The sequence below is a fragment of the Convolutriloba macropyga genome, chromosome 9 (genome assembly GCF_964194025.1).
Source record: "Convolutriloba macropyga chromosome 9, txConMacr16.3, whole genome shotgun sequence".
Classification (NCBI taxonomy): Eukaryota; Metazoa; Xenacoelomorpha; order Acoela; family Convolutidae; genus Convolutriloba; species Convolutriloba macropyga.
Window position 1 is genome coordinate 45,906,727 of NC_134476.1, and position 15,756 is coordinate 45,922,482.

At 32.6% G+C, this 15,756-nt stretch overlaps 1 protein-coding gene across 1 annotated transcript in view; it reads left to right on the forward strand.

The window, feature by feature from the left end:
- The first annotated feature begins 14,317 nt into the window (after positions 1-14,317).
- Positions 14,318-15,756, forward strand: part of LOC142345412 (uncharacterized) — a 127,488-nt gene continuing 126,049 nt past the window's right edge. Inside the window, exon 1 of the mRNA XM_075397459.1 lies at positions 14,318-14,601. Coding sequence (XP_075253574.1) covers positions 14,544-14,601 — 58 coding nt within the window. The 5' untranslated portion in view covers positions 14,318-14,543. The remainder of the gene's footprint in view (positions 14,602-15,756) is intronic.

Genomic DNA, 15,756 nt, shown 5'->3' on the forward strand with positions numbered 1-15,756 from the left:
TAACAGGGAAACAATAAAGTTTTAAGTACTAATCAATAGCTTAAATCTAAATAGTTCAGACCTGCTAGTGCGAAGAACGCAAGAAGAATTCGAGGAGTTGGGCGTAATAAGACATCTTGAAAATGATCAAAACTCAGAATTTAGGCTATTTTTGCTACGGAGTCAATTGTTATATTCACTTACTTATATTGTATTAACCAGTGGATTTTGTTCCTGGATATTGTTACAGTACCTCCTTTAAGTGCTTTAATTGGTATTGGTCCTTATTTCAGAATTTTTAACCTTATTTCAGAATTTTTTCATAATGGCTACAAAAGTTGAAATAATGGCTAAGCGAGTTTTCACCTATTATCTTGAGCACCCCCTCCCCCCCACCCTAGTCGAGAACAAAAGTTAATCTTGCAAGATCTTGCAAGAATCTTGCAAAAAAATTAATCTTGCAAGATCTTGCAAGACGGAGTTAATCTTGCAAGATCTTGCAAGAAAAAGTTAATCTTGCAAGAATCCTGCAAGAATCTTGCAAGATTAATTTTTTTTGCCTCAAAAAAAGTTCCCGGTTTCAAATTCCGAAAAGAAAAAATAAATTCAACTGAAAGAGAACACAGCGGTGGTACGCTTTTGAATCAGAAACCGCGATTATTTTTTTACTTGTGTTTTGATGAATTACGATGAAGTTTTGGCATAAAAAAAGCATTGAAAAGTCAATCCGCAGTTTTGAATTGAAAATGACTTCAAATTGAGCCTAGAAGAAAATTCATCAATCAATTCTTCAACGGGGTTTTCTAGTCCTTGAAAAGTTTTATAGAGTTTTTTTTATTTTAGGAGACTTAGCAAATTTATTTGTTTCCCACATTTTGCTCAAAAAGGCTGCAAAAACGATAAGCACAAGTGTGCGTTGCCATAAAAAGATGAAAAGACAACGGTTTATGTTATAAAAAAATGCAAGGCGAGGAACTTGGCGGTATTATCACAGTTTCAAGATAAAAATAGTGGTCATTGACAAGCAATAAATCAATGTTATTATTATTATTATGACCTAAATGAGCACTACAGTAGTTTTTTATACGAAATCAGAATGTCAGGTAATATTGAAGCTAGACAATTATAATGTAGACGTGCTTGAGATATCTGTGTCTACAAAAAAAAAGAACTGGTCCAAAATTATCAGCAGCGTGTTCTTTAATAGATAAGTACATGACTAATTTAGTAGGTTCAAAGGCACACATCAAAGTAAATGAAGCGTAAGTTACCACTCAAAGTGAGAACAAGACTTCAGGTTTAAATTGACGGTAATCATTTCAGTTGGATAAACAGGGAGCAAATAAATTCAGAATACCTCAGGCTACACAAAAACTCGTGACCATAACTAGCACAGTTAAAAACAGCCCGGAGATTTACAAAAATGGGTTCTATAAAAATAATCACTTGAGATCGAAAGTAGCATTTATGGAAGCCTTATTTAACTTTTGTAAAAGTTACCCTCAATTATTAGCGGACGGCGTTTTTCAAGATTGAGGCGAGATAACAACATTAACTATGACATGGTTCCGAAAGTCAAGGGCTTTAACTGGCTTCGCTAAATTTCAAAATCTGAACTCTGGTGGCTTTAGAAATATGACAACTTCAAGAAGCTGGTTCATTAAATGTATTTGAATAGCTTGGAGTGATAGCGCCGACGAAGCAAATATCGAATACCTAGAAAAACTTTTTTCAAAGTGACCCTAGTAACCAAAGAATTCAAAATCTTCCAAAAAACCCTCAAGAAATCATGCAAGATAATGCATAGTTCTTCATTTATATTGCAAGATTCTTACAAGAATTGAATTCTTCTAGCAAGAATCTTGCAAGCTTTGAATTCACTTTTTAGTTACCTGGCTGGCTGAGGATGGCAGACGATCTAAAAATGTCAATGTTAAGCACAAAATTAGTATTATTGTGTGGGAAAAATCACTCAAGTCATGTTATAAACTGAATTTTTTTTAGCTATTTCCAGAATGATTTGGGTTGTTTTTCGCTCCTCCTTTGAAATTCCGGGCTTCCCGTGTTGAGGACAACGACGAAAAATTGGACCGGAGGTGGTGCAGTTAAAGTGATAGATATACTGGTAGGGTACGGGGAAAACCATTCCCCACAGCTATCCAAAAATACAAATCTAACACAAGGAGGCTCGGTAATGTGCGTTCGCACATAAAGTTCCGACTCCGCTCATCCACATTTTGGCTTAAATGTCTACCAAATGAGAACAGATAGAAAACCCAAAAAGTCAAATAATTTTCAAAAAAAAATGTGTGTGAACAAAGATCGCCTCACATGCAAATAAATCAGTGGAGCAAAATGTCGCAATACATTGATGAGATCAGCCATTATTAAGAAAGCAAGTCAAGGCGAACAACAAAATCAATCAACAAAAACAACAAATATTAATTACATCCAAAATTTATGTCCATTAAAAAAGTTTTAAAGATCTCAAAATAGCGTCAGATAAAACTGAAACTACACAAAATAACTTGTACTTTACTATAAAAGATATGGTACCACTCTATATAAAGGCTCGGTAACCTTTAGACAAAAAGAACAAAAGCAGCAAAGATTAAAAAAAATTGCTTTTTTTCTAAAATCAATTAATTTCAATGTAAGGAAAAACCTTAGATGGCAATTGGAAACATCCAATTTGTTTATGATCACATAAGCTTCTGTAGCAGGGCCTTCAGACCTGAAAAGAACAACAGAAAGAGACCACAAAGAAATTTCAATTGAAACTTGCAAGAAAACGCTGTCGAAGCTTTAAAGCCATCTTTTGCCCCCCACAATATGTTCAATCGAGCCTTTCGCAAACGGCAAAATGTGGCATGGCGGGGTCTCATTAGTGAGAACAGGTAACAAGTAGAACAGAAAAAAGAAAAAGGACAAAATTAATTTACTCTTTTGTTTTTTTTTAGAAAACCATTATTTTCAAAATCATGAAAGCCATTAGCTACAAAATGGAATAATGAAACAAGTTCCTCTATTTGTCCAAAGGAAGCGCTTGAGAAGTGTAATGTTTCAGAATATGTTTTAAGTCTAGAAAAAAAACCTTAAATATAGACAAAAATCAAAAATATTTGTTGTGCGAAAAATCCATGTCGAAGCCAATAAATTAAAAACGAATTCTTTAATAAACGAATATTTTCTGTTCATTTGCACCTACCAATGACACCAACGATGTCGTGATCGACCTGTAATTAACGACACTAGGTATAACACAGACAAAAGGAACAAAACAGCAAAGGTAAAAAAATAGGCTTATATTTATTAAAGAAATTTAATTCAAAGGAAAACCATTCGATGGCAATTGGAAATATACATTTTTTTATGATCACAAGCTATATTAGTGCCTTAAGACCTGTCATTAATAATTTTTTGGTTACAAAAAGAACAACAAATCGAGACAAAAAATATTCAATTGAAACTTGCGAGAAAACGCTGTCGCAGCCGTAAAGTTATATTTGGCCCCCATAAATTTATACAATTGAGCCTCCCTCAAATGCAAAGAATGTTCTGAAGGTCTTCTCAATAATGAGAAGAGGTAAAAAGTAGACCAATAAGAAGAAAAAGTGCAAAATTCATTGAAACTTTTTTTTTCGAAAACAATTAATTTCAAGAAAGCCACTAGCTACAAATAAGTCATGAAAGCCACTAGCTACAATATAGAAAAAAAAACAAATAGGTTCGTCTATTTGTCCACAAGAAACGCTTGAGACCTGTAGGAACTAAATATATGTCTTAAGTCTACAAAGGAACGTTAAATATAGAGAGAAAAGAAAAATTAGTTTACTTTTGTGCGATAAACCCGTGTCAGAGCCAGTCAATTCATATAGAACTCGTTAAAAAAATATTTGATTTTGTAAATTACACCTTCCATCGACAACATTTATGTTATATGTGACCTGTAATTAACGAGACTAGGAAACAAATGGACAAAAATTGCGCAGTTAAACAACGTTGAAAAGAGTTTTTTAATTTTCGAAAACAATTGTTTTCAAAGTCATCAGCTGTCTACGCAAATCAAAATACAGGCTCATTTATTCCTTCATCAAATGCCAAGGAGTACTGTCATTATTGAGCTGATTTCATACGTCTACAATGACAAGGTAAAAACGACAGTTAAAGACAATTGTATAAAAAAAATCAATTAAATTCTTCGAGAACGGGATGTCGAAGCCGTTGAAACCATAATCTATGCCTTTCAAGACCTTTATATGCTCAAATGTGCCTTATTTTGAGCGCCAATAATTTAACTTGTGAACTGCCGATAATGTGATAGTGTGACAAAACGAGAAAAAAAACGTGAAAAATTTGGCCATTACCTATAAACCAAAAAAAACATTGTGAAATCTAGTAGTATCAAAGCCAAAAAACCATAACTTAACACATAACACAGCAGAGAAATTAAATTTAACTCAACAGAAAGAAGAGGAAGAAGAAGATTTCTTTCTTTGCTGACACTAAGCCACAAGCTGACCAAATTAAGAGAAGAATGGTGGCAAATTTCAAAAAGCCACTGTTTAATAATTTTGAGTACAGAAAAAAAATACAAAAAATTGGAGTTGTTTAGGAAGGCATTTGGACCTTTCAATAGTGAGCTGTGATGTGATTTGTTCTGTTCTTTAATTATCATAAATAACTCGATTTTAAATTTAAAAAAAAGAACGACTGATTACAATCGGAATTATTTTTTCGATCGAAACAGTCCAAGATTGGACCAAAACCAGCCCCGTTATGGCTGTTCGACCACTTAGAACACTCAATTGTTTACAAAGATTGCGTTATTTGTTTTTGTGGTGTGTACTTCCGGCAAATTTAATCAAAATGGACTAAAGAAGCTTATTTCGGACAATTTTTGATAAATAAGGCTGAATTTTGAAATACGTAGCGAAAATTTTTGCCTGAAAAATCAAATCAAAATAGTCAACAATACATTTTTTTGTCTCTAAAAACAAAATAAACAGTAAAATTGTTAACACTTTTCATAATTTTTAGCAAAATTGACGAAATTTTAGGCGAAATTCCGGAAAATGTGAATAAAAACAACGGAAATTCGTCTATTATTCACAAAACTTCAAACCTCGATAACTCCCTGTAAAATACGAAATTCAAAAAAAATCTTTTTAATTTCATAATCTACGCTGGAGGGGCTTTTTAATGAAACCACTCACAACTCTCTATGATGAATATATCGATCGGTCAAAATTGACTGAACAAAAAAAACCATTTGAGTATATAGTTCCTCCCCCCTCAAGAGGGTCGGAACAATAAAACAAGAGTTAACCATCTGTCGGGAGTTAACAGAGCTGATCTTGGATCAAAGTCTGATCAAGATTGTCAGTGTAACGAATGTGAGGAAAACGAATGTGGCGAAGAGCAAACCTGACCCAGGCTATCCAGACAAAAATTTAACGTAATTGCAATTTGTACTAACAATTGCGAACCACTGGAAATAAATTGACAAGGGGAGTTCAAGTTTAGTTTCTATGAGACCGTGCATTATTTCTCAATTATGACAGCAAAAAGGCAGAGAACAATATTAGCTGAAGTTGAAACAAATATTTTTGCCCATATATTGACCATATTTGCAATAACCAGGATATCATCAAATTTAAGATTTTGATGTCGCCATTCTGAATACGAGCAAACCATTTGCGACCAACGTATGAGTACAGGGGAACAATGTATGTCCTTGTATGTTTACCTGGTTTTTTGGGTATGGCTGGCAACCAGGGTTTGCTTCGTGCAGGTGGCAATTCTTTTATTCAAATCTTCCGCAACAATTCTTGGTCTAGTAATATGAATAATTGAACCACATTTGTTACTTACTAATTATCAACACGCATACACGGAAGAAACAAACACCAAACTGTATTTCTTTGATTGAATTGGCGTAAACATGGTTGCAACGATCCTCACTTCGTCTTCAATTAAAAATGTGGTTCACTGAAGTTGTCATTATTGTATATGTCATCACATATCTAAACCGTAATGTTTTTCTACGCTAGATAATTTTTGGCATAACATTCTTTCATGCTACCGTTACTCGTTGGTTCCAGCTCAGCAATCGAAGTATCATCCATAACTTAATGACATTACCTAAGTTGGGACCAATTCTACAATGTGTATTCTTTTAAACTAAATTGAAGTTTTTCCACTTAAAAGTTATCGAAAAGTAAACCAGCCCTTGGTTCATTCTTTCAAGTTTATCTTCCTGGCTTGCTTTTCACAGTTTTTGGTAGCTTTGCTCCGTTATGTTTCTTCCTCAGGCTGTAGGCATTAAAAATTGGTTATTCCTGCCAGCGCCTAAATTGTATGAGTCATAAAAATCCGTTGTTCAATCGCAGAAACCATTATTGAAGCCAGTGATTCTGGAATTTTTATCGTGTAAGATCTAATAAGATGCTGATCAAACATCTTTATCGCGTAAGATCTTATCTGGTCTTATACGATAAAAATTTTGCCCGACGTGAACTATAATCGTTTAGGATACTTATCAGACCTTATAAGAAAATAATTAAATTTTGCTGAATTGTTATCTTATAAGATCTGATATGTATTTTATCAGATCTTAGACGATAAAAGATCATGCAGGGCAAAATTTTTATCGTGTGCGATCGGATAAGACATGTTTTTGATGATTTCAATATAACTGTATCACATAGTCATTCTTATGAAAGTAAAAAAAAAATCGTCAACTAACCAATTATGAAGCAAAAAGAAATTTGTTGATTCTCTTTTCGTGGCAGTTTTCTGGTGAGTCTTAACTGGGTACAATGACTAAACTTAGCAGTCCAAGATAGTTTGGTCTTTGAAAAAAGTTTTTGGCCTAGTTTGATAACAAAAAAGCCCCTTACACTCGAATAACTGATTTCACAAAATATTTTAAGTCTTAAAAGACAATTTAAGATAATTTTTCCTTTGATGCTCTGACACTTAAGTGTTGCATGCCGTAGTTTCAATTTTTAGTCTTGTAGTCGGCTTTAATTTATAGTCTACAGACTTGCTTAGATTAGTCAACACACCAGAGCCAGTGTGTCAATAAACTAAAGTCTGATCCATTGAAAATATTGAGGGACGACTGAGGGATCACTAAATTGAGGGCAGTTTTTTCCTCATGCCAGTGAATTGTTCCTAGCTTTCCTAAATATCATGCATTTTTTCTGAACTTTTTTTTCTTCCTTTTTTTCCTTCCTTGTAACATTAACTGGTCACTCAAAACTAAAAATCAGATTTTTTTTTTATTTTTAGTGGATACGCTAACAAATCGAAATAACAAAATGACTACCGATTGTTTTTACAAAGCATGCTTTTATTTTTCCAGTAACGGTTATTGTTTTGTCATCATGACTCATTTTTTTGTGCTTTCTATAGAATTATGCTCCACTATTTGTTAACATGAATGAACGAGTGATAAGTGCTGTTTCCAGAACCATTCAAAGACAAACAATTTAGTAGCAGTCAGGTAATGCTGTGAATTAAATATAAAAAAGGCGATGCATTTTGAAAATTAAGTGATTTTTTTAAATAAATAAACCACAGGTGCTTAAAATATTCATGGTATCACTAATTGTCAAATTTGTTAGACTGAATTTTGTTTTTGTATTCCATGGGGGTAAAATTTGTTTTGAATTTTGAGCAGAGTAGAGTATTAAATATGATGTCTAGCAGTTTCTCAGAACACCAAAACCATCAAAATTGTGATTTTTTTTACAGACTCGGCTTTTTTTGTAGTCGGCTTTATTTTTAGTCTACAGACTTGCTCAGAATTGGACCTGAGCCAGTGTGTTATTATGCTAAAATCTGAGCCATTGACAATATTGAGGGACAACTGAGGGATCATTAAATTGAGAGCAGTTTTTTCCTCATGCCAGAGAATTATTCCTAGCTTTCCTAAATATCATGCATTTTTGCTGAATCCTTTTTTTTTCTGCCTTTATTTCCTTCCTCGTAACATTAACTGGCACTCGATGCCATAATTCAGAAACTTCTTGACTTTTTTTGGATACACTAATCAATTGAAATAACAAAAAGACTACCGAGTGTTTTGTCGAAGAAGCATTCTTTTATTTTTCCAGTAACTGTTTGTTGTCATCATGGCTCAGTTTTTGGTGCTCTCTAGAGAAATACGCTCCATTATTTGTTAAAATAAATGAAGGAGTGATGAGTACCTTCAAACAATTGTCAAAAACAATGGGCTTTATTCTGCAAAAATTATAAAGATTCAAAAAATTGCCGTATAGATTTCATAGCTCATGTTAGAAGGCACCTAGTCGGCCCGAAAAACTGCCAGAAAAAATGAAAATATTGATATAGATTCAAAATTTGGTATGGAATTCCTTCAATGACAGCTTTGATATAGAACCAAAATTGTCTTTGTTAGATGTGAGTATAAATATCTAAGTTAGAGCAGAGATAAAGAACTAGCCTTGTATAAAAAATCAGCTATTTTTTTTAGAATTTCTAGAAAAAATGGCAAAAGGAAGGCACTGCTAGAGAAACGCTATATGATAGACTCAAATTAAGGGCTCAATCTAATTCCTATTATTTTGGCGAAATTCACAGACCTTAAAAATGTGTCATAACGATGAATTAATGATCAATACCCTTCTTGACATTTTGCCCATGGCACATAATTTCATAACATCTCTGATAACTGAAATTATCAATTCCTTTTGATCTTTGGAATCAGTTGTTGTGATTTTCCGATTAGTTTGATCTGATGTTAAGTTGCGCTCCTCAGCACAACTGTGCATAACAATGGCATTTCTGGGATTGCTGAGATTTTGGTCACTTGCTGGATAAATATGTAAGAATTGCGATGTATTTAGTGATTGTGGTAAATAGATTGTTCCATCAGATTTCACTGCAATCGTTTCATAGATTCATCGCTTTTGTATCAGCGGCAATTTTTCTTTTTCTTACTGTTCATGCGATGAAAAAATAATTCACAGGTAAATGTCCACAATCACTAAAACAAACAAAAATCACCACTGTCTTTTCCCGATAATAGGGGGAATTATAACTGAAAGGAAAACACATGTAATGATAAAAAATAAAATACTTTTTTTTGAAATTATAAGAAGGAGGCTCCTTAGCATGAGAATCAAGTTCGAAGCTGTGTATTGCCTTATTGCTAAGAGATTCTGAGTATGCGGTGAAAAAAATTTATCTAAAAAGTTGCCATTCTAAAAATTTACCACTGAATTTACCAATAAACAAAAAAGATTTTTGCAATGAAGAAAATTTGAGCGCTATTCAAAGCAATGCTTATACATTTCCCCCGTGATGCTCTACGGGATTACATTATTCTGCTTGTGAACCATTTTGCAAAATAATTTATCCGATAGTTGGAACTAAAGGGTCCAACATCGTGGGAGTATGTCGGATATTTTCCACATTGAGTATTATCATATTGTATAATATTCCTTGACTCCGCCAAAAAAATGTTATACAAATATAATGATACCAGCAAAAAACAAGAAGTTTTATCTGACTCTCTCAGTGAAGTAGAATTTTTAAACTATCGTATTTAACAGGATGCAACAAATCTTATTGCGACATTTGACAAATTATTGTCAAAAACTTTGTTTTTTATAACAACTTTTCCCTCCGCAAGCTGCAGATACGTTTAGAAGCAAGATAAATTAAAAAAATGATAAAGATCAGTTTTGGAGTGATTCACAATATGAGCTTAATTCATAAAAATTTTTGAAATAAACGATCCAAAACTAATGTTTCCAAAAACCATTAGAGTCTTTGGAGCGCCAATATATATTTCAGTGACAAACCTTGTCGTACATTACATTGACACTCTAGATTTGCAAGGCAACTACAAAAACAAAATATTGTCAACTCAGTATCATTATTAATATGAGAGGCGATTAGAATGTTAAATTACGCAACTAATTGCGAACTGCAAAATAAAGGGAAAGAATAAGCAACAGCTAATTGATATGAACAGACATTAGTCTACAAAAGAGAGATAATTATTGCTAAAGATAAAAATGGCGATTAATGCACTAGTAAAAACAGATATATAAAGTTTGATGCCTAAAGTTTGCCACCAAGTAAACTAAGTACAATTTATGGAATTCTACATCGGCAGAATTAATGGGACAAAACCAGTTATGAATTGTTTTCTCTATAAAAACAAAAAAAAATTATTGTGTATTTTCGTCCAGTGACATGAACCTTGACTTAAAATAATTTGATGCACTCGGCATGACAACAAGTTTGCAAAGAAGCAGTTTTTCTAGAAACCAGATTTTATTCCCAATCATGAAAGCCCATCTTTTGTTTTAAAAAAATCTCGGGGTTTTATCCAGTTTGATTGTTTCTCTCGACATTATCTCTTTTTGATCTGGTCGAATCATTTTCTAATAGAGAATCACTACTGTTCCAAATTGCTGTATGAGTATGAATTGCTTATGAAGTCTCGCCAAAATGATTTTCGTTACTATTATCAGAAGGTTGCTGGCCAGAAATTATTTTGAGACAAGTTGAAAAGAACTATGAAAATTTTGCCTCAAACATATTAGCCAACTATAATTGTTTGCAGACTCCAAGGCAAACTTTTGTTCAAAAAATTTTCAAGTTCATTTGAAAATGACAAATCTGACTGATATCGTTTGTGAACCCTGTGATTTTCCGGAAAAAGAACATAACAAGCCACTTAAAGCTAGTTGGAAATCAAACTGCTTCAAAATAACATAAAAAAGTACCCCCTTTCCGTTTTTTTTGGGAAATTGGAAATCTATATTAGCTTAATTTAAAATATTCGTGCAATGTGTCATGACGGAATATCGTCTACTGAACAGCCAACCTTGCTTTTCCCCAGAAAAATAAAAATCAATAGTACTGGCTTTTGTTGTTTTCAGATTTTTGATTTTTGGGTACTTTTCCGGAAGACCCAAAGATAGGAAAATATGACTTGTCTGAATTGTCTCAATATATTGATTTCAGAGATTTTTTTCGACCAATCACATAAAAAATTTTCAAAATATTCAAAACTTTTTTTTGCTCCTTATCAAAATACACGATCAAAATGCAGAAAAGTATCAGACACAGTAAAATTTAGCAAAAAAAAACTGACCAAAATGGCCGAAAGTGATTAGTTAGTTGGTAACTGTATCAAAAACTTCTTTTAAAAACCGAATTTAGTAAGGAACAAGGCGGCTCGGTAATGTGCGATGGCACATAAAGTTCCGACCCCTCCCATCCACAATTTTGGCATAATTGTCTACCAAATGAGGAACAGATAGAAAAACCCAAAGATTATTTTTTGCGAATCCCAAAAAAGCCCAAGTCTTTTTCAAAAAATTCTGTATGAACCATAAGATAGCCTCCAAAGCAAATAACTCAGTGGAGTAAAAATTGATGCATTAGATTGCTGTAATATGTCAATATTAAGAAAGCGAGTCAGGACGAATAGCAAAATCAAACAACAACAACAACAAACATTAATTACATCAAAAAATTTATGTCCCTCTTAAAAACTAAATTTAATAACAAAGTCAACATACCGTCAGATAAACCTAAAACTAAACAAAAATAACTTATAAATCACCAGAAAACATATGCGACCAGTCCATAAAAAGGTTTGGTAACAATTATACAAAAAAGAAAAAAAGAACAAATACAGTAAAGTAAAAAAATTAACTTATTTTTTTTGAAACAGTTAACTTCAAAGTAATAAATACCATTAGGAATCAATTAATATTACCACAAATTTACGATTACCACTGCTTCTATAGAAGGGCATTATGACCTGTCCTTATTCATTTTTTAAAGCGGTTAAAAAGAACAACAAAGATTAAACAAAATTTCAATTGAAACTTGCCAGAAAACGCTGTCAAAACCGTCAAGCCAAATTTTGGCAATCAAAATGTATTTGATTGCGCCTTCTTCAAACAGCTATAATGTATTACTTGGCCATTTTTTAGTAAGACTAGGTAACAAGTAGACAAAAAAGCGAAGTGCTAAAGTATGTAATACTTTTATATTTTTTCGAAACAAAATTACATTCAATGTCATGAAAGGCAATAATTACAAAAAGCGCTATTTAAATAGGGTCGTTTATTCATGACAAAGAAGTCCTCGAGACCTGTAATTATCAAGCATATTTCTTGCATCTACAAAAAGAACGTCAAATATGACAAAAATCAAATTATTTTACTTTTTTTTATGAAAAACCGGTGTCGAAGCCAGTAAGGTCATAACAAATTCTTTTAAAAAAAAGATTTTGGGACACCAATCCCTCTTATTCCCTTGACACCCATAATGTCATATTTGACCTGTAATTAACTAACGAGATTAGGTAACAAAAAGAAACATAAAAAGAACAAAATTGCGAAGTTAAAAATTTTTTTTTTAAATTTTGGAAAACGATTTTTTTCAAAGTCATGAAAGCCATCAGCTATCTACTAATATCAGAATATCGGTTCTTCTGTTCTTCCATGAAAAGCCAATGAAAGCTATCACTATACAGGAAATTTCAAACGATCGAAACGACAAAGTATAAATGACAGTTAGAGACAAAATTCAATTGATTTCTTCAAGAAAGAGGCGTCGAGGCCGTTAAAACGATGATGCATATCGTTCACAATTTTAATATGTTCAATTGTGACATATTCTGAATGCTAATAAGGTGACCTGAGAACTGTCAATAATGTGATAATGTGACAAAATTAGAAAACGTGAAAAGCTGGCAAATATCAAAACAAACAAAAATCTGAAATCTTGTAGTATCAAAGCCAGAAAACAATAACTTCAGGCTTAAAACTGCAACCGAGAATAAATGTTAAATCAATAGAAAGAAGAAGCAGTCTTTCTTTGCTGACACTAAGCTGGAAGTTGAACAAATTAAGAATAAAATAGAGGAAAAGTTAGTTAAGCCATTATTTATTGAAAAGTCAATTATTTTTAAAAAAAGAAACGACCATACACTTTCAATTAAAAAACTAAATGCATTAGCTTGGAGCTGCTTAGCAAGCGAATTGGTTGGACCTATCACTCCTGAGCTTTGATTTGATATGTTCTGTTCTTTATTATTAAAAAAAGTCTTTTTTTTTTAAAAAAAAAGACCGACTGATTACAACCCAATTTTTTTTGGATTGTAACAATCCAAGAATGGCCCACAACTAACCCTGCTAATACTTGTTGTCCGTTAGGAACAATTGATTTTTCGAATGTTGTAGATATAGATAATTTGTTAGTTGAAATCTCAAAATAAATTCTGCATTTTTGATAATCAACGAGTAAAGTTAGCAAAAAACGGCAAAGTTTTAACTACAGTGCACTCTCAGCGGACTCTGAAGTAGAAATAGCCCCCCTCTGAGTCTACAAAGGTTTTATGAGTGTTGTTTGGGGGTGTACTGTCGGCAAATTTAATCAAAGTGGACTAAAGTAGCTTATTTCGTGCTGTTTTTGATGAAAAAGGCTAAATTTTGAAATGTTTATCCAGATTTTTTGACCAAAAAAAAATAAATCAAAACAATCAACACTGCTTGTTCGTCTCCAAAAATAAAATCAACGACACTATTCTTAAAATTTATAACAAATCTTAGCAAAATTGACGAAAATTTAGGCAAAAATTCCGGAAAATGTGAATAAAAACAACGTGAATTCACTCCTCTTTTCTCAGAAGTTTAAACCTCGATAACTCCCTGTAGAAAACGAAAATTAAAAAAATCTTTATAATTCCATATTCTACGCTGGACGAGCTTTCTAATGATACCAGTTTAACTCTCTACGATGAATATATCGAGCGGCGAAAATTCACGGAACAAAAAAAAACCCATTTGAGTATATAGTTCCTCCCCCCTCAAAAGGGTCGGAACAAAAAAGTTTCTGCACTGCAATTCTGGGGACCGAGGGTATCTGTCTGATAGCAGTATCTGTCTCAGATACCCTCAAAACTGTTGAAATTTCTCTGGAAGAAAAAATTAGGTGCTAGTATAATTATGTGTGTTAGCTCTCAAAATTGTCTTAGGTAATAACTGAAAAAAATAACCCTTTGAAACTAAACTTTCAACCCTGTGAAACTAAACTTGTAACACCTTGAATAGTCATGCAAAAGAATCTTTTTCTTAGCTCATCTTGAAACGTGTGATCAAGAACTTGACAATGTTAGTTTATTGACAAGTCATATTATCTGAATAAGTTTTACGCAAGACATAATCATAGAAAACAATCCAACGATCCCCAAAATGTTGCAATGATTGAGCGGTAAATGTTTTCCATTCATTTTATTTGATTGAGGTGAATACCTGCAGCTTTTGTATTGTTTCAAACAGATTATCAAAATTCAAGCGCACGTGCTTTTGCGCCGCATACATAGCCGATGAATTAAGAGAAGAAAAACAATACATATACAATCTCATGTAAAACATTACGTGTATGCATTTATCATTATTATCGTACCGAATAATATAGAGGCACTGCATCAATTCAGATCTGATTTTACTGTTTGTGGATAATCTGGCAGATGATTTAATTTTTTGATTATAGAGCACAAAATGCCGGATAATTCACTGCCTGTTTTAGACAGGGGTTCCAATTCTCCAAAATCTCCAGGTATGTATTGAATCTGAAACACAAAATTGTAATTTATAAACAAAAAGCAATTTGAATTTGCATTCCAAAGTTTCACGTTCGTTTAAATATTTTTGCATTTTGCAAAGTTTTTGATTTAAGTTCCTTGTTTTTTTCCGAATGTGACTAAAATGTAGTTACACAATTGTAACAGCAAAATTAATTTTGGTTGAAGCGATTTTATATAATTTAGTGACATACTCTGTACGACAGAACCAGAAACTTAGTTTCTGTTCAAGCCTTTAAGGTACAAATGGCAAATTTTTGCGTTTAATAAAAAGGCTGTTTTCTCTTTATAAGAATTTTTCGGCCAAAAACACGAGCAAAATTTTAAGCTCTTCCAACAATTAACGTTAAAAATTTTTCACATATTGTTACTTTCAGCCCATCTATATAACTTAGGTAATCTAGTTTGTCGAGATGCTGTAATCTAAATTAGTCCAATAAAAGGACCGAAATTTATTTTCAACAACAGCAGCAAACTGTTCCTTCACAGAAGAACCGCAAAAAAAATTATCTCTGCTCAAAATACTCTGAAAAGAAAAGTAAAAGTGAACAAAACAATTTACATTTCTAGCGTCAGATAAAAATCCTGTATTTCAAAAGTTTTCAGCGATTAGAAGAATCTATTTGGCACAGAAAAATTGGATCTTTTCCGTTTGTGCCCCCCAGTACGTTATGCGCCCCCCAGTTAGAGAGCACGTGTCATTACATAGTAAATCATTATGTAAAGTTATTGCACGTGCGTCTGGGGGATGCAAATAATATGCACCCACTAAGCTGGGGGGGGGGGGCACTAACTGAAAAGATCCGAAAAATTTATTAAGTATATTTTAAAAATGATCACAAATCTTTTCTCAAAACCGAAATTTTTTTCTTTTTCTATTCAAAGCAGAAATGCTCTAACTTTTGTTTAAAATTTTGCAAAAAATATGATAACAAAAAATAACACAATATTTTTATTATACAAAAAAACATTCGTTATGATGAAAGTAGGTATATTGCAGGCGGTAGTTTTTCTCTTTAGCCAAAACAGATAATTTTCCGTATTAGAAAGATACGATTAATTTAACTTAAAATCTCATTCAGAGTACATTTTTAGTTCAAAAACTTACATCTCAATCAAACTTACATCTC